Genomic DNA, 13,608 nt, shown 5'->3' with positions numbered 1-13,608 from the left:
ATAATTCTACAGGCTATCTTTGATTTTTCCTTCGACGTTTTTATATTTAGTTCCTTAAAACTTTTCTAGCATATTTTTACGTTTATCTTGCTTAAAAGATAGTTTTTAAAAGTTAGTAAACTTGTTTTTTTTCCTTGTTTTACTATATACTTATGCATATAGCAAAATAACAGGTATTATGTGAAATCGGTTGGAGAGAGAAACAAAACATTCCTGATATGGGTGTAAAACACCTCTCCCAGACAGATGTATTTTAAAAATCTTAAGGAAAAATCCGAAAGAAAAAATCCAAAGAGGTCAATGGACTTGAGCCATTGCACGGTGATGTTGGTTCAGAAGGGTGGATGCAACGACACATTCCAACTTAAGTATTTAACATAACTGCGATTGATGAGAGATAAATTGGTAACATAAATCCAAATCTGAGATCCCTACAGATATGACATTGAATGTTATTGATCCACTAGAAGACTGTACCCAAAGATCACAAAATTACTACGTCATAGAATCACCATTGTTCGACGCCACAGCATTAGGCCCAACATTATAGAAAGGTCCTCATGAGGAAGTGATGGATATGCAAACAACCCACCATTGAAGCAAGGTTGGTATCAAAGCATGCAATGGGGGTCGCATGACCAATACAAGAGTATCGTAACAAGTCATGCACAATGGACAGGACATGCCATTGGATGATTTTGAGTTGGTATCCTTATTTATTGCTCAAATTTTCCATCCACTCCCTGAATCATTCGAAGATAAATTCATCAATACAAAGAATTTGTCAAGATTTAAGATTAAGTTCTATCAAAAGAACCAACTCTATTGGTATTGCATATTATTATACTGAACAATCAAATTCACCTTTCAATGGTAGAACTCAATAGATAGCTTTCAAAAATTATTTTGGCCGAACAGTTTAAAAAGAAGAAAAACAAAGATGAGAGAGGATATGCAGGTAGTTTCAGACCAGACCGAGCCAAGTGTTAAATTTGAATTTATCAGACAGAGATGCCGTAGTTGCTAATTTTGGAGACCTCCTTGCTCAAGCCAATTCTTTCCTTCTTTGCCTCAGAAGCAAGGTTAGAAACCTGCAATGCAGAGCCCCAAGATTAGTGTCTATTGAAATATACCATGGTTATAACTTTTAATTCTATCCATTAAAACCTTGAACTTGAATAAGTCTTAAAATTAATATCTCCCCTGAACCAGCAAATAAATCATAGAAAATTTAATGAACAAAGAAACCAAAATAATGTCAAAGATGACAAATATTCGGAACCTAATCCTAGAACCAAAAAGATTAAAGTAACAATCTCTAGCAACAAAATAACACAATTAAAAGAGTAAATACCCATCAAGAAAAAGTGTCACATCCAAATGAACTGAGAGAGTAAAAAATGAACTTTTCTTTTTTTTAAACAATATGCACACTTACACACTGGGTTTTCGATAAATCACAAATGAGAATTATCATAAATGATAGGGGATCGATGACTAAAAAAATATAATGCCGGGAAGAACTGTAAGTTCATTGGGTGTATTATCCTGCAATTTCCTCTAATAAAATGTTAAACATTTCTCTATTCAATCAATACTTTGAAAAAGAGGATTCAACGAGCCCAATCAATAGTCTTCAACGGGGATGTAACACTATCAAAAAAGTGAACAGTCAAATGGAACACTTGCCTGAGTCCTAAATCGTGAAGCTTCCCTTGTCGGAAGATCCGCAAGAATATCTTTTAAACCTGATACCATGGTACAAACATGGTACAAACATTAGTGTAAGATGAGATGTAGCAAAAATTTAGTGCACTTTTCTATCATCCTTCAACTTTTGCATGGCTAGAGAAACCATTTGCGTACCTCTTGCCTTCCTTTCAATTTTATGAGCTGACTGAATCACACCTTCGATCTGTTTTCCTGCTTGCCTGCAAAAGAATAAAAAGAGATAAGAATAGGTATCAATAAGGGTACTATTTCTAACAGCTCATTAGCAGCAAATCTAGTGCAAACCTGAGTTTTGTTCTTCCTCGTATCAATTCCTCTTGTGCTTGAAGGGTTCTTTTCTGAAATGAAAAGTAAATAATTTTTCATTCATGGAGTACAAATGATTGAAATTGTTGAAAACTGACAAATTCCAGCTTGCAAATTGTACAGACGAGAAATATAATTCCTTTCCTGAATGCTTTCTGTTTGAACCATACAATCCATAATTATACTCATTCCATGTGAGCTTCTTTTGTACAGTTCATTAAGTCAAGTTACCACATCCTTGATTATGTAAATGCCATGTGAGAAAAGTCCCTCGTTTATGCATCCACATAGTCAGATAGGTATCAAAAGTGAAAAGCCAAGAGCTATTGGGAGCAAATGGTTCTTAAACAAGATATTTCTATGTTGGTATAAATCTCACTGTGAAGCGTGCGTCCCCATTCTAGTAGATGAGGCATTTCTTGTGAACATGGTGGCGTAGCTAGTCATCAATGGATTAATAATTAATAGAATCTTCAATAATTAACTTTTTTTCTGCTTCCAATATGGAAAAGTAATTATCATGGAAGCACATCTGAGTTCATACAGTTCTCCCTTCTTTATTATCATCGACCATTGGGCAACTTTGCATACTTCCAAACTCCTCTCTCATTGCCAATTGTATCTTATGTTGCTAAATTCATCTTCATCGTCTCTACCAAGCATCTTAGATTCCCACGATTCCACTAGAACAACAAACCATTTATTTTGAATACAAACCAATGTTCTATACAAGTCGTCAAGTTCTCCATCAACTTCGAAGTCCCATACAGATCATGAAGGCTTTCTTTTCACTTTTTTCTTTTATGACTCTTTTGGTTTTGAATTTTTTTTATTCTACCCAAAGACTATATAAGTTTTATCAAATCTTGTAACAAGATCCTATACATAGTAAGAGCATCACTTCCCTAAAAAGAACGACTCTTCTGAATTTAACGAATACAAAAGTATTCATGTGGCAATTTTACTAATTTTTCGATCAGTGGTAATGAGTTGAGAATTTAAGAGAAATATATAATCCTACCTCCAGTCTCTCACTTTCAACCTTTATCCGATCAATTGATTGTCGCAGCTCTTTTACTCTAGCATCAGCTTTGGACAGTAAGGCCTGCAAAATCAATTAAAAGATAGTGCTTCCCATGATCATCCATTTAAGAAATTATAAATTTGTAAAACTTGGAATAACAAGAATATATAAATTACATTAAAAAAATAGTTTTTGAGTAGGTGACTATTTATGAAAAATATGCATTTTTCCAACTAAAAGAAGAAAAATAATGGAAAAAATTAAGGTTTTTTCTTTGGTTCAATGATTGAGCATCACTAACACAATAAGCTGCAGATTGAGAATGAGAGGGATCGGGAAATTATCTATATCTTCAACCTGGAGATAAAACTAAAAGAATAATAATATATATTTTGTTTAAGGAAGGATTCCTACCTACTCGAGCAGAAGAAGATGGTATTCATCAGCAAATGGAAGATCAGACAAAGACAGGTTATTGGTCCCTACCAAAAACCATTCAAGAATATTGTCCTTCACCCTCCTAGATATGACTACTTGAAATATCCACAAACAACAAGAAGAAGAAGGGAGAAAGAGGTTGTCCTCATCTAAAACCTCAAAACTTGAATTCTATCGGTTTGCCATGATTAAGGATGCTATACAACTCCAAATCTAGGACCTCTATTTATACCCAATGCCCTTCTCTGACATAACTTTACTGAAAAAAAATATCAATCCACATGATTATTAGCCTTATTGAAAATAAATCTTAAGGACGGACTTTTGTTAACCTGTCCACCAACACCTTTTCTCTCTTTTATAATTCTAAGATGTAATTGAGTAGTTTTTTCTTTGTACGTTTTTTTTTTTCCGAGTTCACGTACTTTTGTAGTTTAATCAATTATTTTGTAGCCTCTCTGTGGTTGAAGGTTTCGTAATAACTAACTATTGTATATCTAGACTAATTGATACTTGAGCGCATGCTTCATAGTTAATACTAAATTTTAATATTGCATACAAATGTTTATATTTTATTAATTGAGCACTTCACTCTATTAAAAATCATTAGAAAAATAAAATTTAAATTTAGAAATACCCTTTTGCACTTTGCACTGAAGTAAAGCATGCATTCAGAGGGAAGACCATACAAGTTGAGGAATTACACGTCCATATGAGCCAAATACGTGAAGAAGGGTATTCCGATCTATCTCTCAAGGTCATTACAAAATTGGACTAAAAAGGTTTACCTTGAGAAAACTGTGAAGCTTTCCCAAGTCTTCTGGGTAATGTAATCCAAGACCGTAATGTTGTTGTGGAACTTCACGCTTGTCTGCTCTAGATGTCATATCCATTATAGTTTTCTAACACATCATGTCAAACGCTTCTGGCAGAAGCGATGTTCGTGCTTGGTCATGATGGCCATGCCACCTATCTCTAATCCAAGGGGTCAAATGATTAATGTGCTCAAATACATAGCACCTTCATTTTTTAAAAATCAAGTCTTATATACAATCATCGTCAAAATATGAGTTGGTGGCAATAGAAAGGGTGCTGTGACATCTGAGGTTTGATCGATTTGGCTACCTTGTTTCTTCGACTATCCAAGGTGATAATTTCAAAACATGCGCAATTGATCATCCTTTACATAGTCTTCCTTGAGCCTGCATTCTTTTTTATCTAGGTACCGTCCCCTCACCCTAGTTGCTCATTGAAAATCTCTAGCAGCATTTGAAGGTGGGAAATCAAACCACCTACTGGCAAGTTAATCACCTCTATTCTTCTTTTTTGTAGGTGACTTTGGTTCAGTGAGAACCTGGATAACAAGTCTAATAATTATAGGATTAGATAGCAAAGAATCTGACTCCATTGAATTCAATTTCTTGATCAAACAAAACTTGGCACTTCTTCAATGGATTTGAAGGTCTCACAATGGCTGGACAACTTCAAAATGAATATGTTTTTTTTTTTTTTTTTTATAAGAGACAATTTCATTGATGAGTGAAATTTACAAGAGGGATGTATAATCCATGATGTTTACAAAAGACCTTCCCAATTTGCAATGGGGGAGGTATAACTATAGGAAGTAAAAATATTAGACAGTTTACACCAAGATATAGCTTGGTAAACAACATTGTCGAAAAGTTTTGTGTAGGTCTGTGTCGTTTCTGCAAATATTCTCTGATTTCTTTCTTTCCACAGATTCCAAAAGAAAGCCATGATGAGGTTTTTCCATAATAGGGCTTTTGCATTCTTGAAAGGGTGGTACGTTAAGGCCATGTCCAAAAAATCCTTTACCTCTCTAGGAAATGTGAGATGCCATCCGAATATATTGAGAATCATTGTCCAAAAATTTTGAGTGTATGTGCATTCCATAAACAAGTGACTTTGTGATTCGTTTGCTTTCTTGCATAGTGGACACCAATTTCCATAAACAAGTGACTTTGTGATTCGTTTGCTTTCTTGCATAGTGGACACCAATTTGGAGAGAGAGTGATGTAAGGCATTCTTTTTTGAAGATTTTCACTAGTGCTGATGGCTTTATGCGCTATTTCCCAAAGGAAGAACTTCACCTTTTTAGGTTGATGTCCTTTCCATATTGTCTTTGCTAGCGTGGGATTTATTGCTTCTATTTTTTCCCCCATGTCCATCATCAAGGATTTTGTAGAAAAGACCCCGTCTGCACTGGGGAGCCAAGTTAGTGAGTTTTCTTTGTTTGACAATACCACAGGGGCAAGGTCAAGGCTTAATTCGGCCCACTCTGTTGCTTCATTATCCTTTAGATTCCTCCCAAGCTTCAAGTCCCAAAATTTGTTGACAACATTCCACGTTTCTTTAATTGTGACTTTTTTGTTGTGAGAAAGCCTGTACAAAAGTGGATACTTCAAAGCTAGCGTGGTGTTTTCAATCCATGGGTTTGTCCAAAATGATGTGCTTCCCCCATTCCCCACCTTATGGTGAGTTCGGTGGGTGATGAGATTTCGATGTTTCTTTAGGTACTTCCAAGGCCCTTTTGTAGAAGATGGAGGGAGGTGATCTTTGTTTGATCTAGGAGTATATTTAGCCTTTATAAGATTTCGCCATAAGGTCTTTTCTTCGTGATGATATCTCCGTATCCATTTGGCGAGGAGAGCTGTGTTCTTCTTCCTTATCGAGAGAAGACCGAGACCTCCCTTTTCTGTTGGGAGGTTTATAATATTCCAACGAACAAGGTGTGCACTATCTTTCCAAAAATGAATATGTTGAAAGTAGCTTCATGTCCAACCAGTCTTTTAAGCTTCTTCAATCACCTTGGTTAGCTCCATCTCTAGTTGGAGCGAATCTAGGTGAGGCTTGCTTCAGTATTCATCTAGGTGACCATGTATCCAAAGAACCTGCCAGAAGACAATCCTAATGTACAGTTTCTCAAATTGAGCTTCGGTCATGTGTTCAAAATGTCAACAGCCTATTTCAAATGTTAAATGCAGTCCTTGACTAACAGAATTTGACAAGCATGTCATCAGTGAACCTCCATTGTCTTGTCAAATTGGTCCTTGAGATTTGGTTAGGTAGTCTAGGTTGCCCTCCCACTCTTCAGGTCAAAGAGCATTACTTATTAATAATACTCAGTGTCTTCGTGACAAAATACAATATTTTCTTGGTCAATTGGAAGCATTAAACCTAGTGGTAGCCTAAGGTGTCCATGAGAGTGGAAAATAATCCTTGGGGCATGCGTTGTTCATAACCTTAACCTTTGAGTCAGTCTCTGTATGCCTCTATTTCTTGTTCTTCTTCTTAACTACTACCATGTTTGCCGCCAATCTAGGTACTTCTTCACCTATGTGATGAACCTAGCACCAATTAGCCGGGCATTGGGCCTTCCTGTTGATCAAGTTGCACTTGAGCACAAAACTTCCTCTGTTTTGGCCTAACTGGTGGAAAAGAATAATTTCCAGCCCATGCGTGATGACCTTGGAGACAATCTAAAACATGTTCGTGTGGTTCCAAGCATAAGAGAGTGGTTAGCCTTAAGGAATCAACTCAGTTCAGATATTAGCTTACTCGGAAGGTGTGGACCAAAGTTTGTGATCTTGTCCAAGTCTGTTGGATGTAGTCGCTATGATGTAGCCTCTGTCTTAATGTTAGTGAATGAACACCTGCAGGCTGCTGCCTGGTTTCTAAAGAGACATTTCACACCCTGAGAAACAGGGTATTTAAAATTTCCAAATTCCCATCAAACAAATTCCACCGTAGCTATCTTACTTTTTGATGACTAAAATGATGATGAGCATCACGAGATCGTTAGCATTGTGATAATTTCCAAGTTAGCTCCTGGTATGAAGATCAGCGTTACCCAAAATTATTCTCCCAGACTTTATTATTGACCATCACAAAACAGTTCAGGAAAACCTGGAAGCTTTCAACTCAATTATCTTGGCATGCCCCTTGTAAGCAAGTATTTCCCTTTTTGAAACCTTTTAGTGGAAAGATTCTCTAGAATATCAGAGAAATGAAAAACATCATATTCCCAAAGGCAGGGACGTTAACTATTATGCAACCTTTCCTATCTAATCCCCAATATTTCACGTTAGTTTTTAAATATCAAATAAGACTAGGTTCATGAAGTGAACAAGTATTTTGATTGCTGCCTATCCTTGTCATAATCTCGAGAGAAAAAAAAGATCTATTTCTTCATGCCATCCAATTCTTAAGGAAAACAATATCTCCAGATTTTATGGAAGAAAATTGTTCAAGTTTTTTAGCCCACTCAGTGAAATAGGTTGCCCTCTTAATTTCTGACCCTTCACTTTTCTTCCCCCATTCCTTGCAGCCAAGTTATTTTCTCCCCTTGAATCCAGTTTCTTCATTATCAAGAGGAGTGATCCGTTCGACAAAAGACCATACTTTTCCGCTTTCGTGAATTTGATTCTGACATAAACTTGAGCAGGTGTATGGAGTGACTTTGCATCCTTCGAATAGCAACTTACAAGATGATGTTTTTGAAGATTCTTATTTGGAAGATTTTTCTTCTATATTTCAAGACGGTGACAAAGATAATCATCTTCCTCCTTCATCCTCAATACCTATTAAACTTGCATCTCTTATTAGTTTGTGGTCTCAGGATGTGTGAATTTCCCCTATTGGTTAAAGAAGGAAACAGTGAAAAGCCTTGCCCCTTTAAATTCTTCTGACCTGTTTTGGTGGTTTTCTTTCAAGTTTCCATGATTTTTGTTTTTCCTGCTATTTTTGCGAAAAGTTCAGCTTCGTTGTCAATTGATTTCTTTGGTGGCTTCAGTCAAGCTTATCTCCAGATGGTCTTTTTTGCTGTTTCTTGTTCTGTGATTGCTGTAATTTTCATCTCAGGGTGTTTTCAAGGAGGTTTTTATTATGTTTTTTGGTGTCTTTCCTGCAATTTCAATGGGCTTCTTTTGTGTTCGGGCTCAATGGCTTTTTCTTTGTAAGATTCTCACCGGATCTTTCAGCTTCCTCTCTTTCGTTAGGTGGTTTTCCGAAGTTCCCAGTTTAGTTCATGTCTCAAGATTGTCGCAAAGTTTGTTCCTTTTTTATTCTTTCTTTTCAAGGTGCTTCTTTGTACTGTTTATATATCTTTTCTGTTTATTTGTTCACTCCCTTGTGGAGTTTGTATCCTACGAGCATTAGTCTCTTTTCGTTTATTCAATGAAAAGTTTGTTTCTGGTTCAAAGCCTTCAACAAAAATGGAATGGTTAGGTAAGAGCTACTGATGGTCCACCATCGAATTGGCTGGAATAAGCTTTTAACGATTAAAAAAAAGAGGACTTGTCATTTGCAACCTCAGAGACAAGAACATTACATTACGAGGAAGCAGGTTTGGAGATTTCCACAACAATAGAACCCCATGTAGTAATCGATAATTGGTAGTAAATATGGGTTGATAACCAGCATTAAATCACAAATAACCATGGGAAAATCCAAAGAGACGGTGGAAATTTATTACAAAAGGAGATCTCAGATAACCTTTTCAGCATCAAAATTGTTATGAGAATGTGCGGCCAAATTAAAAACATCTTTTAGGAAACTTAGAAGGGACCAGTAACTAAGGATTTTCAACAACTCTAGTACATATCTGAATAAAAGTAAGCCACCATAAAACCTCTACCTGGAGGTCAAATTATTAAGCTTTTTTTTTTTTTTTTTTTGTGTAATTATGATAAGTAAAAATTTGCTCACCTCTTCATTCACGAAAAGTCGAACGGTTTTGTAGTATAAGAAATTTCTGGGCTCTGCAGGATCAAACAGAAAATTAGAACTAAGGTTGAAAAATAAATGCTCAAGATTCAGATTGTTACAAGTTTCATGTGCTGACCACATGAGTAGCCTCCAAATCTAGGTAAACTGTGAATTTATTGTAGTGGAATATTGAGCGCGTTTTTTTTTTTTTTTCTTTGAAGATTTAAGTAGATAGAATTCAAAATCACTACTAATATGTTTGAATAATTTGGTGTCATTAGAAAGCAATTAATTCTGGGAGAGATACGAAATATGGGAAAATGATTGGACAAAGTAAGTATTTGAAGTAAAAAAACAAATTTATGAAATTATAATTCACTTTTAAAGTCTCTTATCATATAATTAAAATTAATCAATAAATGAGGTCATACTTTTAAAGACTAACAAACCCATGCCAGTTGCAACTCCACAACTGATCAGCGGATGTGATGCAGCGACAAGAATGCCATCTGCAGAAAAAATTAAAAATAACACTTCTCAGTAATTTACATAATTGATGAGAAAGAAAAAGAAAAAGAAAGAAAGAAGTAAGGTAAGTTAAGAATCAATTTTCCATCAAAATGATAGCTGAGGAACAAACCTCTAACTTTTCCAAAGAATAAATTCTCAAAATCAGCAACCTCTGACTTCACATCTTGAAATGAATCCTAGAGGCATATTTTCAATGCATAAAATGATAAGTTTAGAAAATAATGTTAAAGAAAAGAAAAACAAAAACAGAAGAGTCAAAAGTAGGCAATCAGAGAATGAACAAGGTACTATCAATTGAGGTCACCATTATAAAGAGTGTGTATCATTTATTTTGGCAAGAAAATAAAATGACTTGAAATTATTTATTCCGAGAAACAAAAACTTTCAATGAAGTCATACGTCTAGCCCAAGAAAGATCTAGCAATGTTATTACTCTCTTTTACAAGGACCCCACCACATCACAAAATAGTGCTCATGGGACTGGAAATTTTCCTATATAACTAAGAGTTAATTAGCAAGTGGTTTATCTGCTTTAACCAATCCCACATGCAAAAGCTAGCAGTCCATTCATCTGCCACCAATTCTATCTTGCATGCTATATTACTGCCCAACCTTGAAAAAAATAAACATCAAACCCAACAACATCCAGTTAGCTAAAAAATTACGAATGTTGTGTTCTATTTGTTTTCTTCGCAGAAGAGTTCTTGCTATTTCCTCAAGACTAGAATTTTGATCAGTATGCACTTAACCTTTTGATGAATCCTTTGATGGGGAAAATCTTTATCTATCATTAATAGCTGCCGGAAAAGTACAATGCATTATCTTTCAAACACTTCCCCCATAGTTCAACCCAACTTAGCCCTCATTAAAGTGTTCATGCCAGAGGGTTGAAGATAGATAAAATGCAACCCCAAATGTGCAAACTTCAAACATAGAAGAGGGTTGCTAAAACCATTTGACATGTCCAATAAAATTCTATCTTCACAAGAGAGAACAAGTGCGATTTGTTGAAAAGCTTAACTGTCCAATCATAGTCAGACTCCAAAGTTGTGACATAATTTGTTTAATGCGTCTAAATCTATCCACTGGATGAAAATAACTTTACCAATTAAACAAAGAAACGTTTGCATCCTAACATTACCCATGCAACCAATATCAAAACAGATCAACAGGTCTTTTTCTTAGTCCAACTTCAACTTTTAGACAGCCTGCAACTCGACCACCCTCCCTTATACTTGGGGGAAAGAACTGCTGCAAGAAACTGTATAAAAGCTCCCTATTACAAAGCTAACTGACAAGAAAGTAAAATTCTAGCAAGAGGCAAGGAAACCATTTTCATAAGCGAACCTAGAAAGAACAAAACCAGAACTAAGAAATGCAAGCAGGCGATCATTTATTTCCAAACCCAACAATCGGGTCAAAAAAATTTAAGAGAGCCTTAATTTGTCACTCAACAGGCAAGGTCTGGAGTTCGGTAATTTCAAACATTAGAAATCATGAAATCAAATTATACAGAACAAGCATCGGTCAACCAAAACATCCACGAATTGACTCCAATCAAAAAACGCTCAGTAACGATTCAAAACCTTTGAACCTCTTTCTCCTGGACACCTAAGCTAACATCCATTCTCAATTGGAAACTAAACAAATAACAACAGGAAAAAAAGAATTGGAGAAATTACAATAGCCTTCTGGAAATGAGGATAGGAGGTGGAACGAATCTGAGAAAGGCGAGATTTGGAGGCTTCAACGGCAGACTCCAAGGAGTGGTTGATAGCGAGCTGGTATAGCATCGCCTGTTGGGCAGCGTAGCCGGCCCAAGACTTGGCCAAGTCTTCCAATGCTTGAGGTTTTCCTAGAGAAGATTCATGGTGATTGGAAAGCGATGATTGATTTTCTAGGGAGGACGATGATCCAGCATCCATCGCCATTGCAACAGAGTGTTCTACCGTTGGCGTATTTGTGCTGAGCCCTTCGCAAAACGATATTCTCAAATGTTGGCCTCACTCAGCCCCGTCTTTCTCCTCGCGTCTTCTATTTTAGGGAAAACATAAATTTTTATACCAATATTTAAATTAAATGAGGGATTAATAATTTTTAAATATATATTTTTACTTCCAATTAAATTTATTTTATTTTATTTTATTTTATAATATTTTTTTATTATTTATTCGTTAAATTAATATTTAACTATTTAGTGGGTAACTTTTTTTTTTTTTTATTGAATTACAAATTTTAATTAAATATTTAAAAATAAATAAGTAAACTCAAAAAAATTTATGATATCCCATTTAGATTTGGTTTAAAAAATGTGTCGTCCGACTTAATCCAACCCACGAGCATCTCTAAATTAAATATCGAATCAATTTCGAACAAAATTTTAATTTCGATGTTATTAAAGTGTGGTTCGAGGGTGAAGGAAAACGTCACTAAATTCCTTTAAATACTAAGAAAGAACCAAGCTTAAGAACTCACGTTACACTAGAGTAAGTTAAGCTATGCAATATGGTGATTGCCTCATTTTTTGCTTCACATGCTCTAAATGATGATAGACTCGAGCACATCACAACAATCCACAACAACAACAAAAAAAAAATCACTGATCAACAGTTCTCAAGAGCGAGTATCGATTGTTGAATTCTAACAAGGTGGTCCCATCTTTCTCGCCGGTTGAAAAGGTACAATCCCCAATAATTTTACTCTTCCTAAAGAACCTTTTCATTTGCAAACTTCATTTAGACTCAACGACAAAGAAAGAGATTTTGGTTGAAACAAAGAAAGTGTTCATGGTAATTTTTTAATGCCAAAAGTACAGTCATTTCAGACCGATTGTCGGATTCGGTGAAATGGTAATTCTAGCATATTAAATATGGGAGAGAAAAATGATAACGACGTTCTATTTTTTACACGTAGTACTCAAGTTGATTGTGTAGAGTGTACATAGTATCTTGGCAATGGTTGTAGTAATCACATGTTAGGTAAAAAGAGTATATTTGTTATTTTTGAAATATCTCTCGAAAATCAATTGAAATCTAGTGATAATATTAGATTGCAAGACAAAGGTAAATGTGATTTTTGTGAAGACCGTAATTATTGGAACTAAACACAAATATTATTTATTTATTAAATTCAGATAGTATTCTCATGCAACACCATATACAGTTATCTCATTTTCAGATATCTTATTTCCATGCATCTTATTTCCAGATATCTTATTCACATACATTCTCCTAAATAAAATTTCTAACCGAACAATCTGTAGCTCAAAAGAAGCAATAGAACAGGTACGTAGAAATAAGGAATACAAGTCAAAAGTGTATGAACAAAAATGAGGTTTGGTTGCAGTTGACGTTTAGTGGGGAGTGAAAAGATTGTTTGGAGGGTTGTTGGGTAAAGGGACAAGAGAACCAGCTGTGTATGGAACCTATGATTATTGATTTAGACATTGAAGATAAAAAGCGATCAGTTTTGAGTCATTCACCACATGCTTTGGTCTTCTCTCCCGATTGACATTCGAATAAATGAGAGGTACATAACTGAACTAATGCCACATTTGAATGAGAGTGATAGCGAGAATAGAATGACTAATAAATGTTTAAATGAAATGAAAGTGACTATATATACTAACCATGTGTACCTTCCTTACGGTGGTTCAACCATAAGAAATCCAAAGTTAAGCATATTTTGTTTTAAGCAATTCTATGTTCAAAGACTTCCAGAGAGATTTTCTTAGAATGCATGTGAGAGAGGACAAAGCATGTTGAAAGAATCATGTTGCCTTGTAGAGATAGTCTTCACTCTTAGAAGAAGTTATAAGGAATCGTGTTGGTCTGTAAAGATGGAATCGTGTT

General features: G+C 35.3%; 1 protein-coding gene across 1 annotated transcript; it reads right to left on the bottom strand.

The window, feature by feature from the left end:
* Positions 1 to 790: 790 nt before the first annotated feature.
* Positions 791 to 11,781, bottom strand: LOC111460300. The gene is made up of 9 exons (XM_023103502.1): positions 11,440 to 11,781; positions 9,867 to 9,933; positions 9,658 to 9,735; positions 9,227 to 9,279; positions 3,059 to 3,142; positions 2,017 to 2,069; positions 1,867 to 1,931; positions 1,690 to 1,748; positions 791 to 1,091 (listed from the first exon to the last, which is right to left on the bottom strand). The coding sequence occupies exons 1-9, from the start codon at positions 11,686 to 11,688 to the stop codon at positions 1,002 to 1,004; spliced, it is 798 nt and encodes a 265-aa protein (XP_022959270.1). The 5' UTR covers positions 11,689 to 11,781; the 3' UTR covers positions 791 to 1,001.
* Between the last annotated feature and the right edge of the window lie 1,827 nt (positions 11,782 to 13,608).

The sequence above is a fragment of the Cucurbita moschata genome, unplaced genomic scaffold (genome assembly GCF_002738365.1).
Source record: "Cucurbita moschata cultivar Rifu unplaced genomic scaffold, Cmos_1.0 Cmo_Scf00023, whole genome shotgun sequence".
Lineage (NCBI taxonomy): Eukaryota > Viridiplantae > Streptophyta > Magnoliopsida > Cucurbitales > Cucurbitaceae > Cucurbita > Cucurbita moschata.
Note: the sequence above shows the minus strand (reverse complement) of the source record. Positions and strands in the feature narration are given on the sequence as shown.